The sequence below is a fragment of the Geospiza fortis genome, unplaced genomic scaffold, assembly GCF_000277835.1.
Source record: "Geospiza fortis unplaced genomic scaffold, GeoFor_1.0 scaffold429, whole genome shotgun sequence".
Classification (NCBI taxonomy): Eukaryota; Metazoa; Chordata; class Aves; order Passeriformes; family Thraupidae; genus Geospiza; species Geospiza fortis.
In genome coordinates, this window is record NW_005054411.1 from 2,117,736 (window position 1) to 2,131,989 (window position 14,254).

At 36.7% G+C, this 14,254-nt stretch overlaps 1 protein-coding gene across 2 annotated transcripts in view; it reads right to left on the reverse strand.

Moving 5' to 3' along the window:
* The window catches only part of TMEM168 (transmembrane protein 168), a 24,350-nt gene extending 10,096 nt beyond the window's left edge, over positions 1 to 14,254 (reverse strand). The window contains exons 1-3 of one of the 2 annotated variants that reach the window (XM_031061389.1): positions 14,143 to 14,254; positions 9,922 to 11,187; positions 1,260 to 1,402 (exon numbers count right to left, since the gene is read on the reverse strand). In XM_031061389.1, coding sequence (XP_030917249.1) covers positions 1,260 to 1,402; positions 9,922 to 11,115 — 1,337 coding nt within the window. In that variant the 5' untranslated portion in view covers positions 11,116 to 11,187; positions 14,143 to 14,254. Of the gene's footprint in view, positions 1 to 1,259; positions 1,403 to 9,921; positions 11,188 to 14,142 lie in introns of those variants that run through there. The other variant, XM_005426344.3, reaches the window with a different exon arrangement.

The following is a 14,254-nucleotide window of genomic DNA, read 5'->3' on the forward strand; positions in this document are numbered from 1 at the left end:
GCCAATGTGTAAAGCTACCTAGTCTCCTTATTGGTCTAGCTAATTAAATTTTGCACCTTCTCACCTGTCTAGGGCTTTTATGAAAATTATTATTCCACTGGTACAGCTACATTGAATAGCTCATCATTACTGCTTGTCTCAGCAAGTGAAGACGGTCCATCACTGAAACAGTCAAGCTTTTTTAATAAAGAAGTTTAGTTGTGTCAGGTCCTAAACAGTTGCTCAAGAGTATCTCATTTGCTCAAAATTAGAGGGAACTGCCTGTGCCAGAATAATATAATACAATGAAATAATTAAATTGTTACCATGGAAACAAAATTAATTTATTTTTATTGTAATGTAAATTTTGAAAATCTGTTTTTCAAATCTGTAACAATAATTGACAAGGATTTTTTTTCACAGTGCACAGCTGAAAGACTGTAAATCAGAAGCTCAGAAAATGTGTTTTTTACAATATTAAAGATACAGTTATTTAAGATTAGCATACTATCTTTGGTTTCTTTGACGTTAAGTTCTTCCTTATCCACTAAATCCATTACACACACTGGAGCTGTGAAGTTTTCATAAATTGGGCAGTTCTATTTTGAAGCCTTTCATATCAACTTACTACTCTATTTCGCTTGTGACTTGAAGAGATAATTTATATAGCTCTTGTTTATCACTTACAAAAAAATGTGCACATACTGATTTTAATTTTATGGCAAAAGTGGCATTTGCAAGTTTAAAGCTTCTAAGAAAAACACACAAATGGGCAAATCATAATAGTATAATCCCTTTACAGTCACTCATTTCTCATATGGTAACATTTATTTTGGAACAAACACCAGCTTCAAATTCTCAACATCAATACATGACATGTAGTCCATCTGAAAAGCTAATTTTAATAAACTTTAAATGTAGACACTACCTCATTTAATTGAATTCAAAATTATTTTGAACTGATCTGTTTGGTTTATTCAATCTCCTCATGTAAGATACCTGGTCTCAGCCAAATGCCCCAATCCTCCTTTGCGTGAGATATGGGCTGTGAAATCTGCCTGTGCACAGCTGGTCTGTATTCATCAGCTTTCTAAAAGCAAATTACCTAGATAGAAAGGCGCAGTTACCCATTCCAGGGTGAGAAAGAGGAGAAATAGAAAATCTGCCTATTATTTGAATTTGTATTTAATTGTTGAAAATCCAAGCAATAGCACTGCATTGCCTCCACAAGCACACAATACATTCACACACTGTGAAGCTGGAATGGACAGTAACCATACCTGCAAAAGTTGGTGGGAATCACAACTGCATATCCGACACATGTACCTCCCAAGCAGTTTCCCAGTTCATGGAAAAGCCCATGAGCCATGGACTCCAAAGGTAGAACAATCAGAAATGCACTCATGAAGATCCCATTGGTTGGCTAAAAAGAAAACGAAGAGATTTAGGCATTGCATGAAAATCCCTTTGTTTGATCCCACACAATTTGGCCCTGAAACGTGTGAAGTATTACTGGTAATGTATATTTATTTTTCAATGTATTACATGGTGATTTACTGTAAAGACAAATTAAAAACTTGGGGAAAAGGCGGATGGTAAACAAGGATCACTCTTTTGAAGGGAATGCATTTAAAAACAGCACAGTATTTAGCTGTAAAAACTGTGATCATATCTTAGTTTACCAACTGAGGCAAGAAAATCAAATGCCACAAAACTAACTGTATGCATAAAATAAGAAAATCTGTAAGCATCTGCAGGGTCAGGCCTTAATCAGTGAGGTACAGCACAGATATGATGTATCTAGCATCAGATGACAGCACACTGGTTTACTGCATCCATCCTTGGAGGTATTTAAAAGACCTGCACATGTGACACTTTGGGAGGTGGTTTAGTGGTGGACTTGACAGTGCTGGGTTAATGGCTAGATGTGATGATCATAGAGGTCTTTTCCAACCTAAACCATTCTATGATCATGAAAAATATACATTTAACTTATGGAATACTGCGTATCACACAAGAGATGAATTCTGAGATCATTTGTGAACATTATTTCAATTAAAAAGACAATTCTTTGTCAGTTACACAAATACCAGACGAGTAAAGAACATCCTCTACAGGACTTCATAGCATGCACAGAGCTAATACCCCATATGAAGCTTTCCTACTTCAAAGGAAAAAAGCAGTTTTGGAAAATATTACACTTACTAATACATAGCTGATTTCTGTAAAAAACAAACAAACAAGAAGTTTCAACAGTACATCTCAATCAATAGTACTAGTAAAATAAAAATGGACTTCTGAAATGCCAGATATCTCTGAGAGGCAGAACAGATAAGGATTCATTTTAGTTATTTAAGCATGATGTGAATGGGTTTAATCAGGTATTAATTTTTTTAGGATAGATAGAAACAGCATTACAACATACAATTAAACAAGAACATTAATATGCATGGTGCATTGTTAAATTTTGATGTTTGCTATGTTGCAAAGGAAATAAATTCATAGCTAGAGATTTCTGTCTTGAGTAGAATCCTGTGGTCTCTGACCCCCTCTATGTTTTATCTGTGCTCTTTGTACTAAGCTACAATATTAATGTTGTTTTTGTTTTTTTTTTTTTAATCTGGATATTGCCTTACTGTGTAAGACTCAGTGACTTGATGGGCACTGGTAGTTCAACTTAACACAAAGTCAACACTATTAATAATTTAGACTTATATTATACTGACAAAAATGACACCTAAACCAATCCAGCTCTCGTGGCACATGGCATGAGCTCAACTACATTCAGTTTTTAAACACAATTACTTAGCCTGAAAGAAGAACTTTACCCATCTAATGCACTAAGAAAGAATAGTTTGGTACCTGTCCTGGTTCTAAAAAGTGTCCTACCACACTTCTGATGGAAGGATCTCACCTATGTGTCCTTGAAATGGTGACAGCAATACTTTTAATCACAAATAAACACCAGAATCTGATATTAAATAATAACTAACTGACAGCATTATTAACTGATAGCATAAATTACCTGAAATCACCAGAAGACAGGAAAGCTTAAAACACTGTATTATGTTGACACCTCAATTTGTTTTGTTGTTAATACAGAGAAAAAAAATATTTTAACTAAGGAAATGTAATTTTTGTTTCAAATGTATCAGCAGCAAGTGATCCTTTTTGTTCCTCTGTTTCCCCAACACACTCTGAAAACTGTCAGCAACAAAACTTATAAAGCTCTGGTTAGATTTTTTTCTGTAGAAACCTTATGATGTATAAGACTTTGTTGAAAGAGCAGAGTTTTCTAGCTAAATTAATTTCAAGTCTTGGAGACTTAGTTTTCCAACTGTAAATTCCAGAAGGGTAATGCAAAAAAAAAGGGAAGTATTTTTGTGACAAGTTTAGCTTTTACACCACATAAATATATTTTCTTGGACTTTGCTAAAGCAAACTACTCCTGTATTGCATTAGTGTTTTGATAACAGTGAACATATTACAAAATAAAAAATACATTTGCCTGTAAAAACAAGGGCAATCATAATATCCTAAATAATTATTAAACTATTATTAAACAATAACTATTATATTATTAACTATATTATTAAAAAATAACTATTAAATAATTAAGAAACTATTATAATATTACTTTATATTAATTTTATTGTAGTCCAATTACAACAATGCCCTCTCGTTCTAAATATTCCCTGCATTTCCCCAACCCCCTAAACACATGCAACTAATTAAACCCACAGCATTCTGCCATAACACAAATTGAAATCATCACAAAGACTCACTCTGAGTTTAACTCCTAAAAAATACTGACATTTAGTTATTGAAAATGCTCCTACTAATATGAAGATACTGGCAAAGAAAATTCCCAAGTACTTGTGAAATAAGGGTCTCACACAGAAGCACTAAGGATCATCTTGGTGATCCATCCTGCTCTGTATCCTGCTTTGAGTTTGTACCAAATATTATAAAAGGAATGGAAAACAAGCTCTGTAGTGTCAGGAATCAATTCAGCTCCATCTGAGGTTTCAACTGTGTTGTCTTTTAGTAGCCATCTTATGCTATGGAATAGGAAAATGTTGGATATTTTACATGTGTAGACATCTACCTAATGGAAAGATGCTGGCACTTGCTGTCAGCACATTTTCAACAGTTTTGATTTAGAAGAAATATGTCACAAATGTAAAAATGCCTAATGATGATTAGAATAAATCAATATTAGGATAATAAAATATCTTAATCCAGCACTGCAAAGAAAAAAGACTGGTAGCATTTTAAAATACCTAAACTATAAGAACTTCAAATAGCAAAAAATATCTGATTTAGTTATTGCAGTAAAACTGAAGACAGGTTCCTCCCTTAAGATAAACAGCTAAAATTCCAGATGGAAACTGTCAGTGCTTTATTAAATCCCAAACACTTGATGACTGGTCCTTAATGGAGCAGATGGCCATGGATGCACAGGCAGAGCCAGAAAGGGATTTTGTTCTTTCATGTGTTCAACCCATTTTCCTTGTTTTCAATTGCACTAGCAATGTGAACCTGCAGTATGTGCCTGAACTCCAAGTGCCCATTGATTCCAGACAGACTGCTCATAAAGAAAACAGAAGACAGGGATCATCTAGGCAATCGTACTGAAAAAACCCATGAGAAATCATTTTATCTCTTAATCTTTGGGGTTTTTTGGTTTTTTTTTTGTCTTTGTCTGTCTTGTTCTAAAGGAATTAACAATTAAGTCTCATTTCAAGTAACACAGAAAAGGTAAAAGAAAAAAAAAAATCTACTTCTTGCCTCTGATGACTGGAATGACAGACAATAGAAGAGCAGTGAGATTTCACTAGTAGTAGTATCTTTCCACTTTCTCCTTTATTGAGCATCGCTTCTTGTTAAGTGTAACTGTTAGAACACCAGAAGAATTTAGAGGTATTTTACAGCCAAGATGTCATTTTATACTCATGGAAAGGACAACTTCAATCCCAAAGAATAATCACTGTTTGAAGCAGAATAACTCTGGAACTGTACTTAATTATGGATGTGTGACTGAAGAAAAAACCCCAAAATGCATAAAATGTTAGTTTAAATTGGAAGCAAATTACAAAGACCTATAGAAGAGCCCTTCTGTTTAAAACAGAAATGAAACACTAAACATATGTCAACTAAGATGGTCACGGGATGACCGAATGGTTGGGGTTGGAAGGAGCCTCAGGAAATTGTCTGGTCCAATCCCCTGCTCACACAGCATGGTGCCTTGGATTATATCTAACAGACCAATAACTGAGAAAGCTTACAAAGATGCCTTTGTGCATTTCCAAAAACACTGTCCTGCCTTCCATTATCCAAGCTGAATATTTACCTGGTTTTATACACAGACACACAAAGATACACAAAACCCCCCAAACAAAAGAAGTATGATAGAAGAACACCCTCTATGACAGAGATGGCTCAGGAGAAAAAGGGTAACATGCTAACTAACCTACTAACATTTGATGAATAGCTTATTTCAAATGAGGACAAGATATGTATATTACAGGTAGAAAAAAAGCTTAAAGACAAAATTTGTAAAGCTACAAAGTACATCAGCTACCAGAGGAAACAGTCTTATAACAAATTACCAAATAGTCCATGGAGATCAACAAACAATCCTTTACTTCTGACTATTAGAACAGCAGTGAGAAAATCTAGGAGTTTGTAGAAAACAGTAATCGCAATCACTGGCAGATAGATTTAATGTGCTGTGCTCCCCATCCCTGACTCCTGTTCTAGCCATGGGAAAGCCTGTGCTTTTATCTATGTGCATTTGTTCCAGCAAAACCACAAGCAGTTAACAGTTTTAAAGCATGCTAAAAAACTCGGATGTTTTTAAATACAAAAATGTGAATCCTGAAACTAATGAAATTTTGACAGCAAGCTAAACACATAATAGACTCTTCAGACTCACAATGAATACTTTCTCTTGTCACCAGAGATCCCCTTCAGGACTGAGGAGCTCTCAAAGTGTTGGTGACAGCAGCAAGGTGTGCTGCCACTGTGAATTTCAGCAGGCAACCTGAGGTAGCCCTTGGGATGGGACTGGAGAGGGAGAGCCAAGGAGGGCTGAGCACACACTGGAGAGAGGAAGAGAGGCAGCAGAAGTACACATGATAGAGGGTGAGTTTGAGAAGAAATGGTGGGCAGTGAGCAATGGGGACCTAGGATGCAGCTTAAGAGCTGATGGAACAGTAGGAAAAGAGGGAATAAAGGTATTAGAAAAGAAACTCAACAGAAAAGTATAATAACAGCAAAGCACAGGTATTGAAGGCAAATCAGCAAGAAGAGGAAAAACTGTCTGATGAAAAGAAAGAGGGGAACTAGACATGAGCAGAAAGACAGATGAAGAAAGGCAGGAGTCGCATGTACATTTGACAAAACATGGAAAGAGGCCAGAGGATGCCGCAGGGACTCTGGGGGGAATAACAGAAACAACAAAAAATAGCTCCAAACAAGCAAAGCCTGAGGAGGATTGGATTAAAAATACAGCCCAGGAAGAAAAGCAGGGGTAAAGAGAAGGAGAAAGACTGGATATGATTTGCATTCAAGTTATTTAACCTGTGATGTTAATAAAAGTATGTCTAAGTAAATATAGATGTTGCTATATATACGGGCAACCACGCCAGAGTAAAAACTACAAAATCATTAGCTCTCCCCCAAACAGGAAAGCACTCATACACACAGTAAACTTATTTTGTCTCCTACCAATGATTCAAGTTAAATGGTACTGTCCATTTAAGTATGAGTATTCAAGCATGTAAGGAATACCATTATTTTACTAACCCATAAAATTCACTAGAACCAAGAATAATGTACTGAATAATGTACTTCATTCCATTACTTCACTGGTTCTAACATAGTTAATCTTTCTCTTGGTAATACTAAATACAAGCCTTCCATGAATAATAATTCTCTTTGGCTAGTAAGTCAGAAAACCTGTAGTTACCTTGGCATAGAGCACTTAACAAAATTTGATTTTAAGTTTTTGAGAAAAAGAGTGCAGCAAACCTTTCTAAGGTCTTTGTCTGAAAATTAAAAGCTCTTCATCTGCAAATTTTTCATAATTTTATTGGTTCTTGAAGAAGTAATATCTGAGTCATCTGCATGACTTCTTCTGGATCTTGTCCAATCCAAGGGCCTAATTACAACTGGGCACATGATTAATTGCTGAAATAAGTTGGCACTAAAGAGCCTATTGATCTGACTGAAATTACTCACACATATGTAAAGGCAAGTGCTGACCATCTCCTGCAGATTCTGCAAAGAAAATGTCTGTACCTTTTTACCAACAAGACAAGACATCTTTCCTCTGCAGCTATAACAAGGATTATTCTCAGAAGCAGACCATGTCCCAGCTGACACATGCTCCACTGAAATAAGAGCTGTTACTCCATTTTTTAATGCACCCAACTTCAACACATTACTTTTACAGTTCTCCCCAAGCACATACCCAAGTACCATGAACAGAGACTTTAAACCCTTGTCCTATTACAAAGGATGTGCTCCCCTTGACTGACAGGACTTTTAGCCTCAACAGCTCTGCACCAGTAAGAAAACCACTGTCCCTGCTACAGCAAGTTAATTCACCTCACTTTAAAAACCTTTACACAAAAGGAGATTTGATGTTTTTCTGGCAATTTTAATAAAATAGGATACTTCTAGACACCAATTAACAGACAACTGGTGCTTTAGGTCTTGAGTTTTCATACACGAGATTCACATGAAGCACAGATATTACAGTTATTAGAAATGTTAAGAGGGCATATATAATGTGCCTGCAAAACATTTTTCATGAAAGGGAACCCCCCTCTTCCCACCACTCCATTTCTGGCTATAACTGAGCTTTTTTTATAAGCTATTGACAATTATTTATAACTGACTGTTAGGAAGAATCTTTCCAAGGCTTGGATTTTTAGCAATTCTATTCATAGGAGGTCAAATGGCAGACCATGAAGTAATTTTAAGCCACCTATTTTATCAAATGCACTATCATTAAACAAGCTTTCAGTAGTGAGGAAAGGTATAAACAAAAAATGATTCATCTTTCAGGTCACTTTCAACAGATTTCAAATATAATTCACACATACTGAAATAGCTACAGAAATCCCAAACTAATGTTGCAAAGACTGAAAATTCTTACATCTTACATATGCAAAAAATGTTTTAAATAATCTTTAGAAGAGCAAACACATTTTCAGGAACTGGAGACCAAGGAATACTTCGCATTCCTAAGAAACTCTAAGGAAAAATACATTAAAAATGTAAATGTGAAGTGTAAAAAAATTTCCTTTAGATAAGAATGTATGAATTGCTGTATTAATCTGCACCAAAGGCCCATCCAGAAGAATGTCTGGTCTCTAAAGAGGCCAAATTCATGCCTAGGAGAGATGTAAGGACAGAACAAACATGTTTCCTGAGTACTTTAACCACTAGTGGCTTAAGAACTCCCTGAGCCAGATGTGGTTTCCAGATTGTACATAGACCCCAGTGAATTTTGTCCAGCCTCCACCACACATGGCAAGCCATGATACACAGCCCCAGAGCTCAGCACCACATGAGGAACTATTCCTACCTACCTGGCTCCAACCTGCCTCTTGCCAACTTGATTCCCCTCAACTTTTGCACTGAACTGATATTTTGGTTCCGTTTCCTTCTGTCCTTTCTGCAAGTTGAAAGACCACAGCTACGAGTGCTGATAATCTTCCAAAAAAAAAAAAGCAAAACTACCCAGTGTTCCTTGGAGACTCATCTGTTAACCTCCCATGCTCTTAATCAAAAACAAAACCCCAAACTCAACAGAGTTACAAAGTAACTGTTAATTTAATCTTCCACTAATTTAATACCATTCATCCACAAAGTTATTTAATCTGAGAAAATCTGCAGGATTAGAAATTCCACAGGGGTGGGCAGGAAATTGTTCTGGAAACAGTATAAACACATGTCTGTAAACCTGATCTACTGTAAAAGGACATTTTATATACATTATTATATGTTTGTAATTTATATAAGAGGTGAATGGGACAAATTTAATTGTTATTGTGGTTTGTATCAACTTGAAAAAGAAAAGACACTCTGAATCCCCTGTTGCAACTATGACAACACACCATGTGTCTTAACTTGGGCACTGAACAAACATTTTGAAAGAAATGTATGCTTTCTGCTAAAGAAAAGACAACATCCTTAAGTCATAAATGGAAAGAAAAGTCAAAGGACACTGTGTGATTTTAATGACTGGTCTTTCAGATACCATATCCTGGGGTGCATAATCAGATTTGAAAGTGAGACACTTAAAGCTCATGTTATACCAACAATTTATCAGTTTATCAGCTGATCTCTGATTCCATGTAATTGGTAAAAAAAAGAGCAAAATTACTGAAAATTACACTATTTAATACATTTCAATCTAATTTAAATAGTCCACAACAAAAGCCCTAGATTTAGTGAGCATTACTAAGGTTTAACACAGTGATTTATTCTGAAAACAAATTTTATGGCACAATGAATTCAAAAGCAAAACAATTTCCCAATAGGTAAATGCAAAATACTTAGCTCACCTCTTTTGCCCTGGAAGCACTTACCTTTTCCCATGCTGCCAACATAAGGAAGCTGGTAAGTTGCACTTGCTTTAACAGGTCACAGACCAGGCAGCTTAAAGTGTTAAGTGCAAAGCCCATGACAGTGAAACCACACATTAAAAAAAGACTGGATCTGGCACTTGGTGCCATGATCTAGTTGAGGTGTTAGAAGATGGGTTGGACTCGATGATCTTAAAGGTCTCTTGCAACCTAGAAATTCTGTGATTCTGTGATTCCAACTTAACCTACAGCATACCATCAAATTTTAGGAATTTTAGGGATCCAGCAATTCTCAGGATTATTTTAAAGAGGAGATCAAGATAAAGAGATTATTATTTACCTGCCAAGACACTGCTCCCAAAACAGCAGTTGCAACAAGGCTGAAAAATACCAGCTGCTCTGAGATCAAACAGAAGTGACGCATTCCTTTAGATGCCATGACTCTGTCCAGGCTGTTGTTTTCTGCTCGGTGAGTATAGTACACCTTGTGGCAGTCATTGAGTTTTGTGTGAAATCCCCAAAGAGTTATAAAAAAAATCACATGACAGATCATCCAGAAAATTCCAAAAATAGAAAAACCAGGTATCACAAAATACCAGAGGTCCAAATCACGTAGTTTAAAGGCTGCAAGAATGAAAAAGATTAGTTCAATGACTCCAACTGAGATGACAGAAAGGCGCCTGCAAAGTTTACCACGGTACAGGTATGGCTTCCATCGCTCAGTAACCGAAAGTCCACTGAAGTAAACGTCAAGAAGGGGATCTGAAATGAGGCAGCTGAAGAAACACGCCAAGGCAAAAGGGTTTGTGGGGATTTGCAGTGATGGAAAAAAGAGTAGGGATGCAATGGCTCCAAAAATTGCCAAATTTGGAATTGCCAAAAAAGACTTCATACGTAAGTCAATAATCAACATGGCCAAAGCCAAGACCAACAGAATAATACTTACAGATTTTTCTACCAGCATAGTTGTGCTGGCAATTGCAAATCCAACTAGCTCCAAAAACTCAACTGTTGTCAGCAGAGTTGGTCGATGATGGACACAACCACAAATCCTTTCAACTAAAGCACATAATATCCTTAAAACAATGGCAGAGAGAAGCAAATATTTTGTAGCTTCTTCTTTCACATCCATTTTGAAGGCAGAATTATTGAGAAAACAGAGAAGGCCAAGCAAAAAACCAAACCAAAGATTGGAGAGACTCAAACTTGCTGTTTCCATTGAAAAATAGTAGTACAGTATGCTGGCAATTCCAAGAACAAAGAGCCCCAAAATAAATATTACCAAAATCAGTGCATCTGCAGTTTTCTCCCATCTGACATAAAGGCCCATGCAAATGGCAACAAGTAGGTTGATTCTGGCAAGATAGCCAAGGTATCTGACTGATGAGTGCATGTTCACTTCTCTGTTTGCCTCTTCTAGCCTTGTCATTGCTGCATAGAGACAGTGACTAACACAGTACCGCAGTGACCTACACATGTAAACTGCAGGTAGGGCTTTCACCCACTTGACTGACAGTAAAGATTCGGGTTTCATCCAACAAACACAATGCAACTGCTGCCTCCTGTAATATCATTTCAGTAACAGTGGTCCAGAATCCTTGAAGTCCTGGAAGAGAATTAAGAAAAATTTTAGTGGCAAATAATTCCTTATAAGCATACGGAACATAAATATGACCCAGCCCATCGCATGAAGTTTAATATCTAGAGTAAAAAGAAAACATTAAAAAGACCAATGAAGTGTGGAAACCAATATACAATGGGTTCTGCACAAACCTTATTTCATAACTTGAATGAGAGGAAAGCAATCCTGGCCTGGGTGTTTTCCACAAAACTCATCAATTAGGTATTTATATTAGATATCTGTGGATATCCAAAACTCTTCTATGATAACCACTTGCTTCTAGAACATTTCATAATTATTTTAAAACACTATTTTATTTCACCATTACATTTGATAAGTTCTCACTTTCTATTAAATCTTTTCAGCATGCTTTGCAAGACTTCCTTTCAGCAGTCAAATAACTATATGATTTAAAAAAGAACTTCCCACTCAGTTAATGAGCTTAACCCAGAATAAAAAAGATGTTATTATCTCCACTTCACAAGAAGAGAGTGGACACACAGATATAACAACTGATTTGGTATGATTTTCAGAGATTTCTCCTAATGTAAAATAAAAGCCTTCATTTGCACGCCTTCAAGGCAATTTCCCCCCTCTTCCAAAAACAAGAGAACAAACTGACTGGGATAAATATTATATTTAGAACACAAGCACTTTCTACTCAGATCCATTTAACTGATGTGATTTTCTTTTTAATATAGTTACAAACAGACTGGTATTTTAAAGTATTTTTAAGGGGCATTTTGTGATGTTATGGGCAGAGCTTCCAAAACATAAAAAGACATACGTAGCCTCTATAATTTTTTAAGTAATTAACTAATTGCCCATCTTAAAGAGATTTCTGAAGAGTGACTGGTATGATAGAGAAACCAGCATGCCAAGAACACTCAGTGCTAGGTTATAGCTTACCGCTTTTATTTATATTGGTGGGGAAAGTGTTAAAAGACACCTTGACTCAAGTGCAAAATTTAGACTTTATTCTCTCTTGATTTTTAAATTCTTATTTTTTAAACCAGTGAACAACAAATGATGAAGTGAATTGACTGATTTGCCCCTAAGTTTTGGCAGATTTAAAGACTGGTTTTACAGAGTGTAAAACCAGCTTCAGTAACTGCTGCAGAGAAAAACTAGGTCTAAGAAATCCTATTGTTTAAATTACTTATTTGGTAACACATATTTTCAAATTATGCTATATACCCAACAACAATGCAGATATTACTTGGAAGAACTATGCATTAAAAATCTGTTTACCTGAAGCAGAATACCAACCATATATTTAAAGCAAATTGCTATTACATGAAGTTATTAAAAGTTAAAAGTTCTTTGGATTTCAACTGTGCATTTTCACATTATTCATTATTAGTAGTGTTTTATAGACATGACTTAATTCTGAGTTGCCTGGCTGCTTAACATGTCACAAAATCTCCTCCCTTACTTTCTCTTCCTCTCAACCTTTCGTTCCTCTATTACACAGATAACACAAATGTGAGTTAGCTTTCATATTCCAGGTTTAGGTTTCATAGCACTGACTCCATCTCACTGTTTCTTTCTTGTACTACAATCAACATTCATTTTGTGGACAACTTGAACCATGTATTTCAGCTGCTACACATGCCCTCCCCCTGCCTCCTGCTCTCTCTAGCTCAAACCACGAATACAGAGAAACGATTTCCCATCTCCTTTCAACCCACAGCACCAGCATGCAACTACTGCTACTCTGAAGAACATATGCCATCCCATCCTTTTAATCTGGATTCCTTTCTGGAACCCCTCCAAGTCGAGGGGCTAACCCTGTAAACGTTCAGTTGGACAGCAGCCCCAGAAGCCGGCAGGAATGGGCCCTTTGCATGTGAGCAAACAGCAAAGCTCCCGCCTCACACCCGGCTTAAAATTTTGCTGCAATCACAGAATTGTTTTCTGTGGGATCGTCAACAGCAGCAAACTCCCCTCTAGGCAAGCAACGAGCCACTCCGACAGAACACAACTCTCACTGGGTCAGCTCGTGTGGAGTTTTGCTGCCAGCACAGCACAGAAACATGAAAGAGAAACTCCTCTGCCCCTCCCCTGCCAGGTGCTGGGGTGGAGGAACAAATGGGGCAACACTTCTGTTTCTACTGCAGAGACACAAAATCTACTTGGGCACAAGTAGTGAAAAAGGATTTGCAAAATGACAGCTCAGTCTGTGAATGCAATCTCTTCTTCCTGACCCCAACTTCTAGACAATTAGCAAAAAATATGTACTCCTAAACCACACTATTAAACATTAGCATTTTTTAACCAAAATACGTGGTCGACTTTTTGTGAAGAGGAAAAGATGCATTTTCATGATTAAAGTATCCCATCACACAGCTTTTACCAAATAAAAAGACAACCGCAATTAAATTTTAAAGAGAAATATCAATAACTGATTTATTCTCTAAACCACAGCTATTTGATAGTAATTTCTGTCAAGACTTTGTTTACACAAGGACTGTTCAAAGTCCCGGGGAGGGGGAGCGCTCCTGTGTTTGTTTTAAACTAATGGCTTTAAGGTTTCAGGTTGGACACGACTTACGGATCTCAGCAAATCACATTTAGATTCCATACAGAATGTGGACACCCACTTTTAACTATTCAACTTTTGCAAATATAATTTCAAGGGAAACCTGGAGCCTCATTAACATTTAGAGACCAAACTATCTAATAGCTTTCCTATATGTAAAGAAACACTGCTCTCAATGTAGTTTTAACCCTAACTCGTCTAAGAAAGTTGAATAAACAACCAAACCCCAAAGCTGGTTCAGTAGTTAACCCCAGATGAAATCTATCTAAAACAGTGAATCCACTTTCCTTCACCTTTATTCTTCCAGTTTACCACTTTTCTTTTTTTAAAGCAATTCTCCAAGAGTTTTTTTTTTTTTACAAAAAGTCCTATTTAGCTAATATATAAACACATCAGACCTAACGCGCAGGTGAAGGGCGGCGTTAGTTTCCAGATGTTAACACCGCGCCCACAGCGGGGATGGCCGCTCTGCGGACAGGACGCGTTCCCGGCCGGAGCTCCAGCTGCGGG